The following is a 14,886-nucleotide window of genomic DNA, read 5'->3' as shown; positions in this document are numbered from 1 at the left end:
CTTGGGCTACAGCAGTGGCTCTCAAACTCCAGTGAGCATCCGAAGCCCCTGGAAGCCTTGCTAGAATGCAGAGTGCTGGGCCCACATGCAGGGATTATGATCTCATGGGTCTGGGTGGGTGAGGCTGAGGAAGCAGATCCTGATGCTGCTGCTCCAGGACCACCTGTTAGGAATCACCAGACAGGGTTGTTGGAGGGGTCCTGTCTTCCCCAACTAGCTTGTGACAGGAGTAATCATCACCAAGACATCTCCAATAGGAGGGGAATGCTGGGGACCAAAGTCAGGACTGCAAATGCCAGCCGCCCTCCCTCAAGTAGAGATTTCTCCTCTCTTCCCAAGCTGACATCTTTTATTTTATGATAGTAGGGAAGGAGGCTGTTCAGTACAGATATGCTAAGACATAGTCGCTAACAACTTCCTGCATTGTCCTGGGTAGAGAGCCAGGGCTGGGAAGGGGAGCGCGACAGCCTGGTGCCCCACTGAAGAGCCTGATGTGCTGAAGGAACCCTCTAGCAGTCAGGCACGGCACAGGAGTAGGTGGGCTGCTTTTACCTGATAGGTTGGCACTGGCTTTTAAGAACCACAAAAACATCCACAATGTCCCACAGCGTCTTCCTCCCCGAGCCGTTTGTGTAGTGTCTCTGAAAGCGACTGGGCATATGTCTGTGAGCAACCATGCCTGAAGCGCTCAGTGATCTCCCTGTGACCTTAATATGACCTCCGCATCAATGGGGAACAATACTCTGGCCCCTCCACTTGCCACTCCACTACCAGAGTGATCTTCTCACCTGCAAAGAATACCCCAAAGATAAAGCCCAGAATCCCAAATAGGGTGTTCTCTGTGCGCCCCACACGCCAACCTTCCTTTGCCAATTGGGTGCAGGCCTTGCGCTCCCCCATGTTACATAAAAGAGCCAAAGATGCTTATTCCTCATGCTAGGCTAAGACCCTTTAGCTCGCAAACATGCTGGCACAAAATTCAAATTTTTTACACATGCAACTGTTTTTAAATAGCCAAATAGGCAGATTTTTAGCCACCTAGGCCTGCCTGCCTGCACACCTGTGAAACTATACCCAGCATCTGTTGGCCACTGATAGGCCTTGTGTTATCAGACCCCAAGATGCTGCTGCCCTTCTGAGGTCTCTGACCAAGAGACTCCCCACTGTGCTGCTGGATGACCTCACCTTGACATTTAAGGCCCCTTTCCAGTCTCCCTCTCCCCCAGGAGCTGCTGTGCCCTTCTCCCCAGCCCACCATAAGCCTCTGAAAAGTCTCATGCTGTGAGGGCGGCCCCTCTCATGCAGCCCTGTCCAAGCACTGCCCAGTAAAGCTTGCTGTGCTACTGCCTCTCGTGGATACAGCTTTTCCCTTGATCAGCTTCCAAATCCCTCAAACCCTCTACACCTGGCCATCAGGTTTAACCGCACTAGTCTGCCAGCCTGGGCAGTCTACATACCTCAGCCCCATCTCCAGGGAAGCCCCTCCTCTTCCTTTTCCCTCAAGACCAAGGGGAATCACCTGATTACACCCGCTGAGAGCTCCCTGCACCTCTCACTTGTTTTCTACAGGTTGCACCAATTACTGCAGCTGTAAATCCATTAACTCCCTGGATTATCTGATGATTGCACCCCTCTCACTAGGCTATGATCTACCTGACAGCAGGCTCCACATCAACTTCTCTCACCATCGTGACCCCAGTGCCCAGCCCAGCACCTGGCATCAAGTAGACTCTCAATAAATATTCGTGTGTGGAAAAAAAGAAGGAACAAAATGGCTTTATAAGGATTGTGTTGACATGAAATTTCCACATTCCTATGAGAAACATATGGTTTTTGCTATCCTGAGAAGTCAGTGTTTGCCCTATTGGATTCAATGCAGATCAACACATTAACTTTTTCATTTATTTCTCTGTGAGCCTTGTACGGTCTCTGGCTCATTAATGAGCCGATTCCTGGCCCCTCCATTGGCCACTCCAAAACCAGAGTGATCTTTTCAAATTACTTTAGCCCCAATCCAGTCTTGAGAGGAGAGGCAGGTAAAAGGAATCATTTAAAAATAATAATAAAACGCCGGGTGCAGTGGCTCACGCCTGTAATCCCAGCACTTTGGGAGGCTAAGGCAGGTGGATCACGAGGTCAGGCGATCGAGACCATCCTAGCTAACACAGTGAAACCCTGTGTCTACTAAAAAATACAAAAAATTAGCTGGGCCTGGTGGCGGGTGCCTGTAGTCCCAGCTACTTGGGAGGCTGAGGGAGAAGAATGGCATGAACCCGGGAGGCAGAACTTGCAGTGAGTCAAGATCATGCTACTACCCTCCAGCCCAGGTGACAGAGCGAGACTCCATCTCAAAAATAGTAATAATAAATAATAATAACAATAATAATAAAACAATCATTTTATCATTGTTTAGAATTCTGTGATTTTTCTGCGATTTTCCCACATGTGTGAGTGTGCATAATGAAACAGGAATTGCAGTGGAAGGTGAAATAGCGTTATCCTTCCTGGACACTTACTATGCTGTGTGAAATGTCATCCTCCTATCTAAAGTCCTTCATGACTAGCTTGATTGAGTTCACTCAAAACCACAAGCATGCGGTTTATTTCATTACTGAGCCCATGCACAATGAGAATGGGCCATCGGATTATAAAACACACGAAGGGAAGTGAGGGAAAGGCAGGCGTTTGCACAGCTGGCCATAATTCCTTTATTAAGCATTTCCTGAGCTTCCTATCTACTTTGGGCAGCCTGGCCCATCCCACTCCCTGTGGTGGATGGAACTTTCCCTGGCACAGCATATGGCCTTTTATGGGATGAAGTGGTCAAAAAGTCATCACAGATAACAAAGGTAGCAACCATGAAAACATCAGTACCATAGGAGTGCCCGCAGTTCTGGCCCTGCGGGGTGGAGTACTCCAGGCAGCCGGCTCTCTCTTCCAGGGGTGGGCAGGGCGCCCCACCGTTCTGAGGCTCCTGCTGCACAGAGCGCCTCCGCACACGGGTTGTAGGCTTGCACTGGTCTGCACAACCACTCCAGGGGCTCCATTCCCCCACGAAGCATGGGCGAGCTGAAAAACAGCACAAAAGGACGCTCACCTGAGCAAATCCCGCCAGGTTGTCAGGCTGTTCCCGCCAACACAAACAGCTGAGTTTAGCCCCATGTAAACTTCGCCTGGCCCCAGGCCCTGTATCAGGAGATGCACACAAAGCCTCAGCAGGTCCCAGTTGACACTGACTCCACCTGCCCACCCTGATGGTGAATTGATAACCTGGTAGCCCTTAGAAGCAGTTGGATACCCGTGGATCCTAAATGTGGGTCTGACCCAGGGAAACACACCCAAGCAGAAGAGACGGATGCTTTCAGGGGAATTTCTCATACTCCCTGGGCCGAGATCAGATATTTGCTTTTGTTTTTCCTTGATATTAACTTTATTTGCCCCTGCCCATAACATTTTTATTATAACAAGACATTCTCATCATAGACAACATAAACAAAAAAGAAGGTATGAAAAAGAAAATGTATTTCACCCACCAACAATCCCATCACTTACCCAGGTCAATTCTTCTCAGCAAATGTGTCTTCATAAGAAACAGGGCTTAGGGCCATGCATAGGGACCCCTATACTTTAAGTTTCTCCTGTTTACTCTATTTTCTTTCTCCATGGCTTGTAGACTTGTAAACTATGAGGGTTGGAGTTTAGAGATGAGCCACCAGGGCCCAGAGAGGTAAAGAGTATTCACGGTCACGCATGAAGAGGCAGAGTCAGGCCAAGAATCTGGCCCTGGAGTCTTTGTGCTGTTGGTCTACGCTTTTCCACACAATTTGGTCGGCGTGGGGCTCAGCTGGTTTCTCGGCAGCCAGCCGTGCACTGGGCTGCTCCCTGGAGTCCAGCAATACGTATTAGGATTCCCCTGATGGACAACTAAAGCCATTCTCCTTCCTTGATTCTGAAGTCCACTTACCAAATCTGAAGATGTAATTTAAAAATGCAATTTCCTCACCATGACCATAAAATCAATATGGCGTCACATTTAACTTTCTCATTCAAAGTTCTAATGTGTCTCAGACTGTAATCAGCTTTTACATTGAATTATTTCAGGATTTAAAATTAAATATAAGAAAAGGAAAGAACCAGAAGACAGAAGACGTGCCCATGACCTAGATGCCAAACCTTTTTTTCCCTTGAAGTGTGATCCACTTTCCTGTCATCCTCGTACTTTCCAATTCATAGTGTTTCCCACAAGAATTAGCACTCTGACTTCTTTGAAAGCTTGATTTGAACTTCTGCATTTATAGTTTTCGGAGGACATGTGATTTGGCAGCACATAGCTACCCCTGACATAAAAAGGGTCCCAAGCAACATAAACATGTCAGTATTTTTAAAATTTCCAAACTAGTTTAAAACATGCTTTCATTCATCAACTAAATACCTATAGGTATCACAAGTCGACTACCTAAAGAAGCCAGAATGAGCCACGTTAGAGTTCATTCTCAATATCCGCCATGCATACCTACATCTTTCAGAAAACCACTAACAGGTCACTTCCTGCTTTTGTTGGCTCTTGTTAGCCCTTCCCTTTTTATTTTCATGATTTCATAATTTCATTGGCCCATCGAAGCAAAAGGCATTGAAAGAGATCCCCTAGGCTGCGAGCTGATTGAGAAGGATTCCTTCTATCCTTCATTATTTCAATACCTCTTTTCTTCCAACTTCAGCCTTGAGTCTAGCTAGTCCTGCTGTGATGTGTTAGGCTTGAACAATACTTAATAAGGCATACAAAAGAATGCACTTGTTTCAAAGATTAACATTTGGACATCACTATAAAATACAATTTTGCCATAGCCTTAACTCAGAACTTAGTAATATGGCCTTGAGTTAGACTCAGTTCTTACGGTAAAAGATGACACTGGGGAGGGTTTTCTGACTGAACTTAGCCTCCCAGGATTCCATCATCATATGTGTCTCTTGTCTAGTATTTGTTTCTTGTATTTGGTTTGGTCTCACAGTTGCAGTCCTCAAAATTACAGAATTAATCACTGCATCAAGTTGTTCCTGTTGGTTACAGTTTGTCCTTAGCAAAACGCTATATCCTATTTTTCCAATCCATGATTTTAAAAGCTCCATAAAGAGAATCAGAAAGTTGTAGGGCCCAGAACAATGACATCTCAATAGCTTCATTATGAGACAAAATAAAAAACACTCACTCAGAATTACAGGAATAAAAAGGTGTTTCACAAAATATTTTGTGTCAGAAGATGAAATAAATTAAGAAGTATTTATTCCTATACTGCACCAAAGATTCTATTCTTGGTTAGCTTGTGAACTTTTGATTATTTGGATTGCAAGCCATCATAGATCACAAGAGATCTTTGGTCATGGAGGATAGGGTATGAAGTAAGGAAACTTCTGACAGATTTATTACAAGTCATTTATTATGGCTGCCTGACACAGATTTCCTTCTGGACGATTCCAATAGTATTCGTGTCCCCTTTCCCACTAGCTTATCTAATTCACATCTATTCACAGCATATCAAAATATTCTTTTTACAATCTGACCTTCTCAATCTTCACTTGAGTTTCACCAGCTGTTAATGGAGCCGACAGACTGTGGCACCTAGGAGTGGCATGGTGGCCTTTGACTCCAAGTTTGTCACAGCTTCTCAGTTGCTTCAGAGTTAGAATTTGATGACATCATCCACCCCTTTTAGGAGAAGAAAGCCTAGATTTAATGGGTGCCAAGAAGCTCGGTAAGCTTTCTCTTTTCTTTTCTTCTTTGTTTAAACTCAAGTTAATATTCGGGTTGGGTCTCCCCAGAAGCAGCCTGTGAGACATGGATTTAAATGCAAGCAATTTATTTGTGAGGTGATCTCAAGCACCATAGAGGAGTGGAGAACAGAGTCAGAGAAGCAGACAGAAGAGAGCACAGACAGAAAATAGACACTTAAAAGCTCTGCTGAAGGCCTGGCAGGCACCTCTGGCTCTCAGCTCATTGGAGAGTGAGATAATGGATATAGATTCAGAGTGCAAGGAATTATCAAGTCCTTGCCCATTTACCAACTGGTCCCCCTTTCTCAAGAGCTTTCCAGCTATCAGAGATTCCTACCACAGCCAAAGGAGAATAAGTGATATATCTCAGTAATGAATCACACACAAGAGCAGCACATTTTCACAGTCCTAATGGAGATAGCCAGTCACGTCCAAGTACAATTACTTTAAAAGACGGATCACTAATTTTTTAAAAGAATAAATGACTTAAACTCCCTCATTTCATTTGGATTTCATCTGACATCCGAACTCCCTGCTGTGACCTACAAGCTTCCATTCCTGCGTAACCTGGCCTCTGCCTGACCTTCCACTTCCACCTGCACTTCACCGCCCATCTCTGCTCCAAGTTCAGCCACATGGGTCTCTTTACCCCTTGAACACACCAAGCTCTTTCCCACCCTGGGACCCTTGTACACATTTTTACTCTGCTGGGAATATTCTCCCCACACTGGGCATAGCTGGGTCCCACTCACCCTTTAATTCCCAGACTATTTCCTCTTCAGGGAGTCTTTTTCTGGCCAGCTTTTTCTAGTCTTCGCCCAGCCCCACGACACAGACACACACACACACACACACACACACACACACACACATTTCCTCTCAGAGCTTGGTATTCCTTCCCTTGTAGCATTGCCATAATTCATAATTACATATTCATTTGTTGTGTTTATTGTTGATGCCCCTGAGGATCATGATAGTTTTTTATTTCATTCCTGGCACTTGGCACGTGGTAGGTGCTTAATCATATTCATTGAATGAATGAATGAATGAACGAATGAATGAATGAATGAAATGGCATTGGGTATGTTTCCCCTCCTCCCTAGATAATGTTCTACATTGAAACAGACTCTGATCTGTTCATATCATTTGTTAGAAACCAAAGCCCTGATGGAGGCTCCAGCAAAGGAAGGAAGTAGGGTGGAAGGACACAAACAAATCAGAAGCCCCCACAGTCAAACCCATGGGAATTCTTAGTCTGGCCCAGAGTTTGGGCTCTCCTGGCAGCAATGGCCCCAAGGGTGTCCATTGGAAGGAGCACTGTTTTCTGTGCCTAAAGATCAGGTAGGTCCAAGCTTCTCCTGGCAGCTGCGAGTCCTTTAGATCCATTCTGATCTATGTATATCTCCTGCCAGGACCACATTTTGAAAGTAACAAGCTTCTTTACTTTTATTATCTGTGCCATAACATGGCATTTCCTTTCATCTGATCCAAATTTCCCTCACTCAAGAATTTCAGAATATGTTTAAAAACATAATAATCCACGCTTACCTTTTCTGTACCACTCATGGTCTGACGTGGTCTGTGCCACTCATGGTTTGGGGAGGTCTCCTTTCCTCCCAGCCAGACTCTTCAAGGTCATGTCTTCCGCTTTTGGACCCATCTTTCTAGGCACTTCTCATCTCGGAGTTACCACTGGACTTTCTCTAGGTCTGTTCACAGCTCAGGAAGTTGTGCCAGCCAGAGCAAGACACCCTATTCTCAGCCTTTAGGTACCAAAGGGTCATTTTAAAATGTACATATTTTTTCAAATGCTTTTCTAGGCGATGCCAAATACATGCACACAGAGAGCAACAAAATGAGCCGACAGCCAGAGCCATTCATTTTATAAAGAGAGTTTGAACTATTTCTTCTTCGATGTGAGGCGTTGTTCTTGTTTTCATGTAATGGTGTCTCCTTGGTTAATCACAGAGACTCAAGCACTCTCCTTTGTAATCTAGCCCTGCCTATTGGCTCTTTGCCATCTAAAACTTTAAGACCACCCACAAACAAGTGCTTTCTCCCTCACACTGTGAAGTTCAAATAGTCCTAATCATTCCTAAGGAAATGTTCTTATACCATACCCACAGTAGTACCCGTTTATGCACAGCTATTGTTTCTTCACATTCTGTGGAAGAAAAAAAATCTGGTCCTATTATCCCCCAACACCCACACATGCACACCTCATAGTGACAAAAATTTAAATATATGTCATCTCCCTTTTCTTTTTTTTTTTTTTGGAGACAGAGTCTTGCTCTGTCACCCAGGCTAGAGTGCAGTGGTGCGATCTCAACTCACTGCAACCTCCGCCTCCTGAGTTCAAGCGATTTTCATGCTTCAGCCTCCCGAGTAGTTGGGATTATAGGAGCGCACCTCCATGCCTGGCTAATTTTTTGTATTTTTAGTAGAGACGGGGTTTTGCCATGTTGACCAGGCTGGTCTCGAACTCCTGACTTCAGGTGAGCCGCCCACCTCGGCCTCCCAAAGTGCTGGGATTACAGGCATGAGCCACCGTGCCTGGCCATCATCTTCCTTTCTCTTTCTCCATGTGTATTCCTCTTTCTGTAGAACCTTGTCAAAGCTTCTCTGAAAGCCAAATGAGACTACGTTCCCCAAGTGCCTATTACTCCATCAGAAAGCTCAAAAAAATGATCAAGACTTTTTTCCCCCTCTTGCGGAAACCATGCTATCTGGCCCCCAAAGGGTGTTTTTTGTTTTTTTTTTTTCTTTTGAGACATTTACTGGACTAGTTCCTGAAGTACTAGCAAGATTATATGGGCTGTGTCATTTGATAAATAGAATTTTATACACTATGTAACCCAGGGGAAAAAAATATATGAATAAAAAAGAAAATAGTACTTTTTTTTTTCTGGGTAACAGGTTTCCAGGTGAGTTGTTTTCTTGTTTTGTGCTTTTCTGTATTTTCCAAATTTTCTGCAACAAACATATATTTTGTATATGTTTGTATACAAAATATATACAAAGGAAGGAAAATCTTTTATAAAGGAAATGTGGCAACACCCTGGATGGCAGTGTCATCTGAAGCCATGGACAACATCCCCCGGTGGGGATGGGTGGGACGACTGCTCACACTCTTTTGACAAACATTATGAAGTGGCATCATGATAGCCATTGGGGTTTATGAAGACGAGCAAGACACACCCTGCCCTCGAGGGGCCCCGAGTAGATGGAGGGAGAAGGCTTGCTCACTCTGCTGGTGTTCATGTGGGGCCTACCCCGCAAAGCACACTGCTTCTCATAAGACCTCATTTCTCTGAGGCAGAAAAACATCATGTTTTGACATGTGGGCTCTGGATCCGGAGGACCTGGCTTCAAATCTCACTACACCACTTATTAGCACTGTGACTTCGGACAAGTTACCGAACCTGTCCGTGCCTTGTTTACCTCGTATGTAAAATGAGACCAGAATGAGGAATAACTTCAGCGGGTTGTGGGATCAAGTAAGTTAATAACTGTGAAGTGCTTGGGAGAGTGCCTGGTATGGAGTAAATGTTAAGTGTTAACAACTTGACCCTCCTTCACTGCTCACCCAGGGCCGCAGCCAAATTCTACTAAGTCAAGTCCATTTGAATACTGGCTCCAGGCAGGCCCCGCTCATTTTTTTTTTCTTTAAAGCCAAAGGCGACGTCTCTCAGACTGTTCTGGCTCCTATAAAGCCTCAACTCTGTAAATCATCGTAGACTCTGGCATCTTTCCTTTGGGTGAGTTTGGAGCCTATATTTTCAAGCATGGTGCCTCTTTCCCTCCAGATATGATGTCATCAGACTTTGGCTAGTTTGTTTCCTAGACTCTCCATAAATCTAGGAGAAGACACCAGCCCATATAGGCTATTCAATGTTTGTCCTGCTTCACTTGGGTTAATTATTACCCTCTCCTTAAGCTGCCAATCAATGATCTAATGCAACTACTGTTCTACGATCTTAGAAAATGCAAACTCTAGGAGCCCAGTTGGAGAATTAGAGATTGGGGGTGTTACCCACTTCATTAGCAAGTCTTCCAAGAAGTTCTTCCAGGGCAGGGTAACTTGGATCTGTTCCCCTACTCTACTTTTCCCCATCCCTGGTAAGGCACAGCCAGTGGAGAATTTTCCATCCCTTTTTTAGTGGAGGTAGGAAGGGAGCCGTGATGCTCCCTTGGTGTTGAAACTCATGCCATTGTCGTAATGAGATTTCCTGAGATCATTCCCGAACAGATGTATTTGACAGTTTAGTAACTGTATAGATTCAACAACATTTTAGTTTTTACATGAGAAAAAAAGTCTTCTTACTTAGAAAAAGAAATGCCAGTATTTAATCTCTTAGCCACATAATAACAATAATAATACTGCATTTATCAAGATGAAAAAATCAGAAGCAATAGAAGTAAAGCATGCTTAGTTATACTGACTCAGTTACATTTTCCATTCACGTTGAATGTAATATCAGTCAAAAAAGGCTTTAGGTAGCAACAATAGGTAATATAATGGGTAAGCAGGAAAAGAGGGCCAGGCGCCATGGCTCACACCTGTAATCCCAGCATGTTGGGAGGCCAAGGCAGGCAGATTGCTTGAGCCTAGGAATTGGAGATCAGCTTGGGCAACATGGTGAAACTTCATCTCCACAAAAAATAGCCAGGCTTGGCAGCACACACGTCTGTAGTCCCAGCTACTCAGGGAGCTGAGGTGGGAAGATGGACTTGAGCCTGTGAAGCAGAGGTGTGGAGGTTGCAATGAGCTGAGATCACACCACTGCACTCCAGCCTAGGTGACAGAATTAGATCCCGTCTCAAAAAGAAAAAAAGAGAGAGAGAGAAGAAGAGATTCTAAGAGGCAGAATGGTTCTATGGGCATAGAGTAACTGAGGGTTCTGAGATGCTGAAACCTGATTTATCCAGGAATAAATAATAGCCATAAATTGGCACAAATATATGTGGCAATTGGCAGTCTGAAATCAGGCACTTCAGATCTCAGCTCTGCTCATTGGTGTTAACTTGAGTAATGGAAACCCTTGGAAAGCCTTAACTGTTCTGTCTATAAAAATACTAGTATAGGTCACCAGGTTCTTTTCCCAAATGCTTGAGACAGTTGAGTCTCAGAACTCAGGACTTCCCGGATCTTAGAAAGGGAATACAGTCTATGTACCTTATTTGGAGTGTTCGCCTCTCCTTAGCAGGGTCTGGAGCAGTTCCTTGAAAAATATATTAATATTTTTGACGCAAAATATAAACAAAGATTATCAATATCGTTCTATCAGTGCAAGTCAGGTGAGATTTTTGCCACCAAATGAGTTATGAAAAAACTTTAAAATGTTAACACTTTTTAGATTGGGATTGTCATATGGGTTTGTGGATCTGACCTGCTGTTCTTAAGAATTGTTGGGATGCCTGGGCGTGGTAGCTCACACCTGTAATCCCAGCACTTTGGGAGGCCAAGGCAGGTGGATCACTTGAGGTAAGGAGATTGAAACCAGCCTGGCCAACATGGTGAAATCTTGTTTCTACTAAAATTACAAAAAAATTAGCCGGGCATGGTGGCGGGCGCCTGTAATTCCAGCTACTCAAGAAGCTGAGGCAAGAGAATCGCTTGAACCTGGAAGGCGGGGGTTACAATGAGCCAAGATCACGCCACTATACTCCAGCCTGGGTGATAGAGTAAATGAGACTCCTTCTCAAAAAAAAAAAAAAAAAAAAAATTGTTGGGAGGATTAAGTGAGACAAAGTATTAAGTATCTGGCACATGGTGTGAGTTGAATATAATGTGTTTATGATTTAATATTAACAAATATAAATTATAGCAACATGTTGTCAGAAAATTATGATGTAAATATTTAATCAAATAAAATATTCTCCGCTGTCCACTAGTGCTAAGAGCCAACCGACAGTACATTTGCTACCTAAATGTCTACCACAAGCCAGGTGCAGTGTAGCCTCCTTCTGTCAACTCCACAGTCCCACACAGTGGTTTCATCTCTCCTGCCCTCACCTTTTTTTGAGACAGAGTTTTACTCTGTGGCCCAGGCTGGAGAGCAGTGGCGTGATCGCAACTCACTGCAGTCTCTACCTCCTGGGCTCAGGTGATCCTCCCACCTCAGCCTTCTGGGTAGTTCAGACTACAGGTGCGCTACCACACCCAGCTAATTTTTGTCTTTTTAGAAGAAAAAGCGTTTCGCCATGTTGGCTAGGCTGGTCTCAAACTCCTGAGCTCAGACAATCCGTCTGCCTTGGCCTCCCACTGTGCTGGGATTATAGGCATGAGTCACTACTGCCTGGCAGTATCATTCATTCCCCTTTAATGAGGTGCTTTAGGCCCCACGAGGGTGACTTTTCCAAAGTCACAAAGCCAAACAGCACCAGGGTAAAGGTCGAACCCGGGATTCTGACTTTAGAGGCAAAATTGAGGCATTCAGGTTACTTCTGGGATTAAAAAAAAAAAAATCACAAATAAAAAACAAATATTTGAGACTTAGACTCTGTGAGAGGAAAGGCTGCATTCCAGGAGTTGCCCCAAACCAGCTTCCAGCTGCCAGGTCAGCTCTGGGCCCAGGAGGCCAGGAGCCATGGTCCATATGGTTGTGGCGTGGGTCCAGGGCTAAGCAGGCCGGGCCTCTCAGCTCCCGGCTCTCTGCTCTCACCCTCAGAGGGGCAGACTCAGTCCCACCAAGTGGCCACCTTCCAACTGTCTTTATTTTCCTCCTCCCTTTGCAAGAAACTTCAGACACAGAGAATTTCTCAACACAGAGCTTTTTAGTCCCACACCTGCTTCCTTCTAGGCCTGCAAGGTCCTCTACTGACTCTGCCACAGGGTATTGCGGGCTTCAGAATATGCTCCTTTTAAAATTCAATCTGACACTATCTCCTTTTTGCCAACTCACAGCTCTTCTCCGGGGCACACACTTACAGTGATTTCTGAGAGCTTCAAAAGACAGCAGGCCGTCTCACCGCTTCTGTACTTAGCCACTAAATCCCGACTCCAAAACCATAAGCTCTTTGTCACACTATTCTACCGCCTAGATCGAAAATAAGCAATTTCTTTTTGACCAAATAAAGACTGAGGGTTTTGCAATTCCTGGGAGCACTGTTAGGTCTCACTAGAAAGCAAGTTCTTCTCGAGACATTCGCCTTGTCTCCTCCTCATCCCTCTTATGTGCCTGCATCTCTCCAGATCTGGCTGCCTCCAGCATCTGTCCTGTTCACCATTTTGGCCTCAAGGCCTAGCACAAGGCCTGGCACAAGCAGGTGACGTCCACAGTAACTGCTGGACTGTGACATTGGGCTTCCCTCCTACAGCCTGCCTCTCCCTCCTCCGGCAGGCCTCTTCCTCATTCTGCAGGTCCAGGCTCACCCATTACTTCCTCAGGGGAGTCTTCCTTGAATTCCCTGGGTCTTTTAAGTGCTCCCTTCCAGGTCAGCTCCTGGATCACCTATTTCAGTGCTAAGTGTGTCTAACAGGGGTTTGCACAGGTTTCCCGGCTAGAGTAGAAAGTCCTAGAGAGCAGAGACTGAATCTTCATCACTTCTCTCTCCCTGCGCTTACCACAGATCAGGGGACACTAACTGGGCCACAGGAATTCCATCATTACCTTTAAAACATAGGCAAGCCCCTCATGAGAGAGGCTTTGCTTGAGTTATACAGGGAAATGAGGCCGACAGTTTAGGATGCTGTGAGGAGGGGCTGGAGACACCTGGCTCAAGGGCGCTGCATTTCCTAAATAGCTGACTCTTCCATCTTACTTTAGTAGTAAAATACTCTGGCCTTGCAGCCAGAAAGGGAAAGAAGCTTATCAAAAAACTATCAAAAAGAATATCAATATTCACAGGTAAATCATTAGCTTTCAACCAGGGTCAAAAAATCTTAATGCTTTCAAGTGTGTTCTTTCAGCATCGGGCCTGGCGGCCGGCTGAAGCCCTCTTCAAACAGCACAGAGGCAGGAGGGGTGCCCTCCGCCACTGGGTATCTGGTTGCCCAGGGAATGGCATAGCCCCAGAAAATGCTGAGGATCCCACAGGCCGGGATCCTTCAGCTCGAACCCTAACATCTGTGTGGCTTTGGGGATGATGTGATTAACAGGAGCAGAGCGACTTCTACTTCCATGGCTGGCTTCTCTCAGGTACACCTTGTTCCTCAGGGCTGTACTCATCATTTGTTCCTTTATCTTTTAAGTCAATTAAACCAGTTTTTATTGAGCCCTTACAGGGGCAAGGAACTGTGAGATACTGTGGGAAATCTAAAGTTGAAAAAGACTGACCCTAAAGGAAAACCAGCAAGATAACAACATAATAGGGACCTCGAGATACAATCCTTGTCATGCTGTATAGAGAAAATTGAATTCCAAGAACATACTGTACACCTCCTAGGAAAAAGAGCCTGTGCTACATTTTGGGGTCCAGAGATGAGGACACCTTCAGTTTTTTAAGACCTTGCTCTTCAGAAGAAAGTATTAATACCTTCCCAGAACACGCCCTTGGCACAAAGTGGGAAGATTATACAATCCTGCCCTCATCACCCCTCACCAGCCCCAAAGATCCCCGAGGGTTAACAGAATGAAGATGGTGGAGCCTGGCCCAGGGACATGCCCGTTATCTGTCAGTGCCATCTGTGCCAGCCAGAGGTGGCCCTATCCAAATGGAGTTCCTGAGTCGGAGATTTGGTCACCCGGCTCCCCTCCAGGAGAACAGCGGGATCCAGCCCTTCCATCCAGGCTTTGCTCTGTCTGGGGGTTGTGGGGAGGACACTTCGCTGTCTAGGAGGGGACTGGGAGACTCTAGGATGAATGGAGCCAGGCGTACCTGGATGGCAGTGGTGGGGATGGGTGGGGATAGAGGGGCTGGCACGCCAGGAGGGAAGGGGCTGGAGGACACCTGGCTCAGGGGCTGAGGTCCTTGGCACAGCGCCCTGTCCTGTGCCCGCTGGTTGCAGGCGAACGACCGGCGCCCCACCCTCGGCCTGGCCACCCACCTGGGCACGCCCTGTCGTAGTCGAAGCAGCAGTCCCCGGTGAGGCGACAGGCTTGGTCGCAGAAACACGTCCCGTAGACCCTGTCCAGCCTCCAGCCGCGGGCGAAGCAGGCGGGGTCCCGGCCGGGA

The 14,886-nt window shown here is 45.8% G+C and overlaps 1 protein-coding gene across 1 annotated transcript in view; it reads right to left on the bottom strand.

Moving 5' to 3' along the window:
* The window catches only part of SBSPON (somatomedin B and thrombospondin, type 1 domain containing), a gene marked incomplete at its 5' end in the record, with an annotated part of 40,087 nt that extends 25,202 nt beyond the window's left edge, over positions 1–14,885 (bottom strand). Inside the window, 2 exons of the mRNA XM_011982008.1 lie at positions 2,875–3,069; positions 14,759–14,885. Of these exons, the coding sequence (XP_011837398.1) occupies positions 2,875–3,069; positions 14,759–14,885 (322 nt within the window). The remainder of the gene's footprint in view (positions 1–2,874; positions 3,070–14,758) is intronic.
* Between the last annotated feature and the right edge of the window lies 1 nt (position 14,886).

This window comes from Mandrillus leucophaeus, unplaced genomic scaffold (genome assembly GCF_000951045.1).
Source record: "Mandrillus leucophaeus isolate KB7577 unplaced genomic scaffold, Mleu.le_1.0 Scaffold233, whole genome shotgun sequence".
Taxonomy (NCBI): Eukaryota; Metazoa; Chordata; class Mammalia; order Primates; family Cercopithecidae; genus Mandrillus; species Mandrillus leucophaeus.
This window is presented reverse-complemented; position numbering and strand designations above follow the sequence as displayed.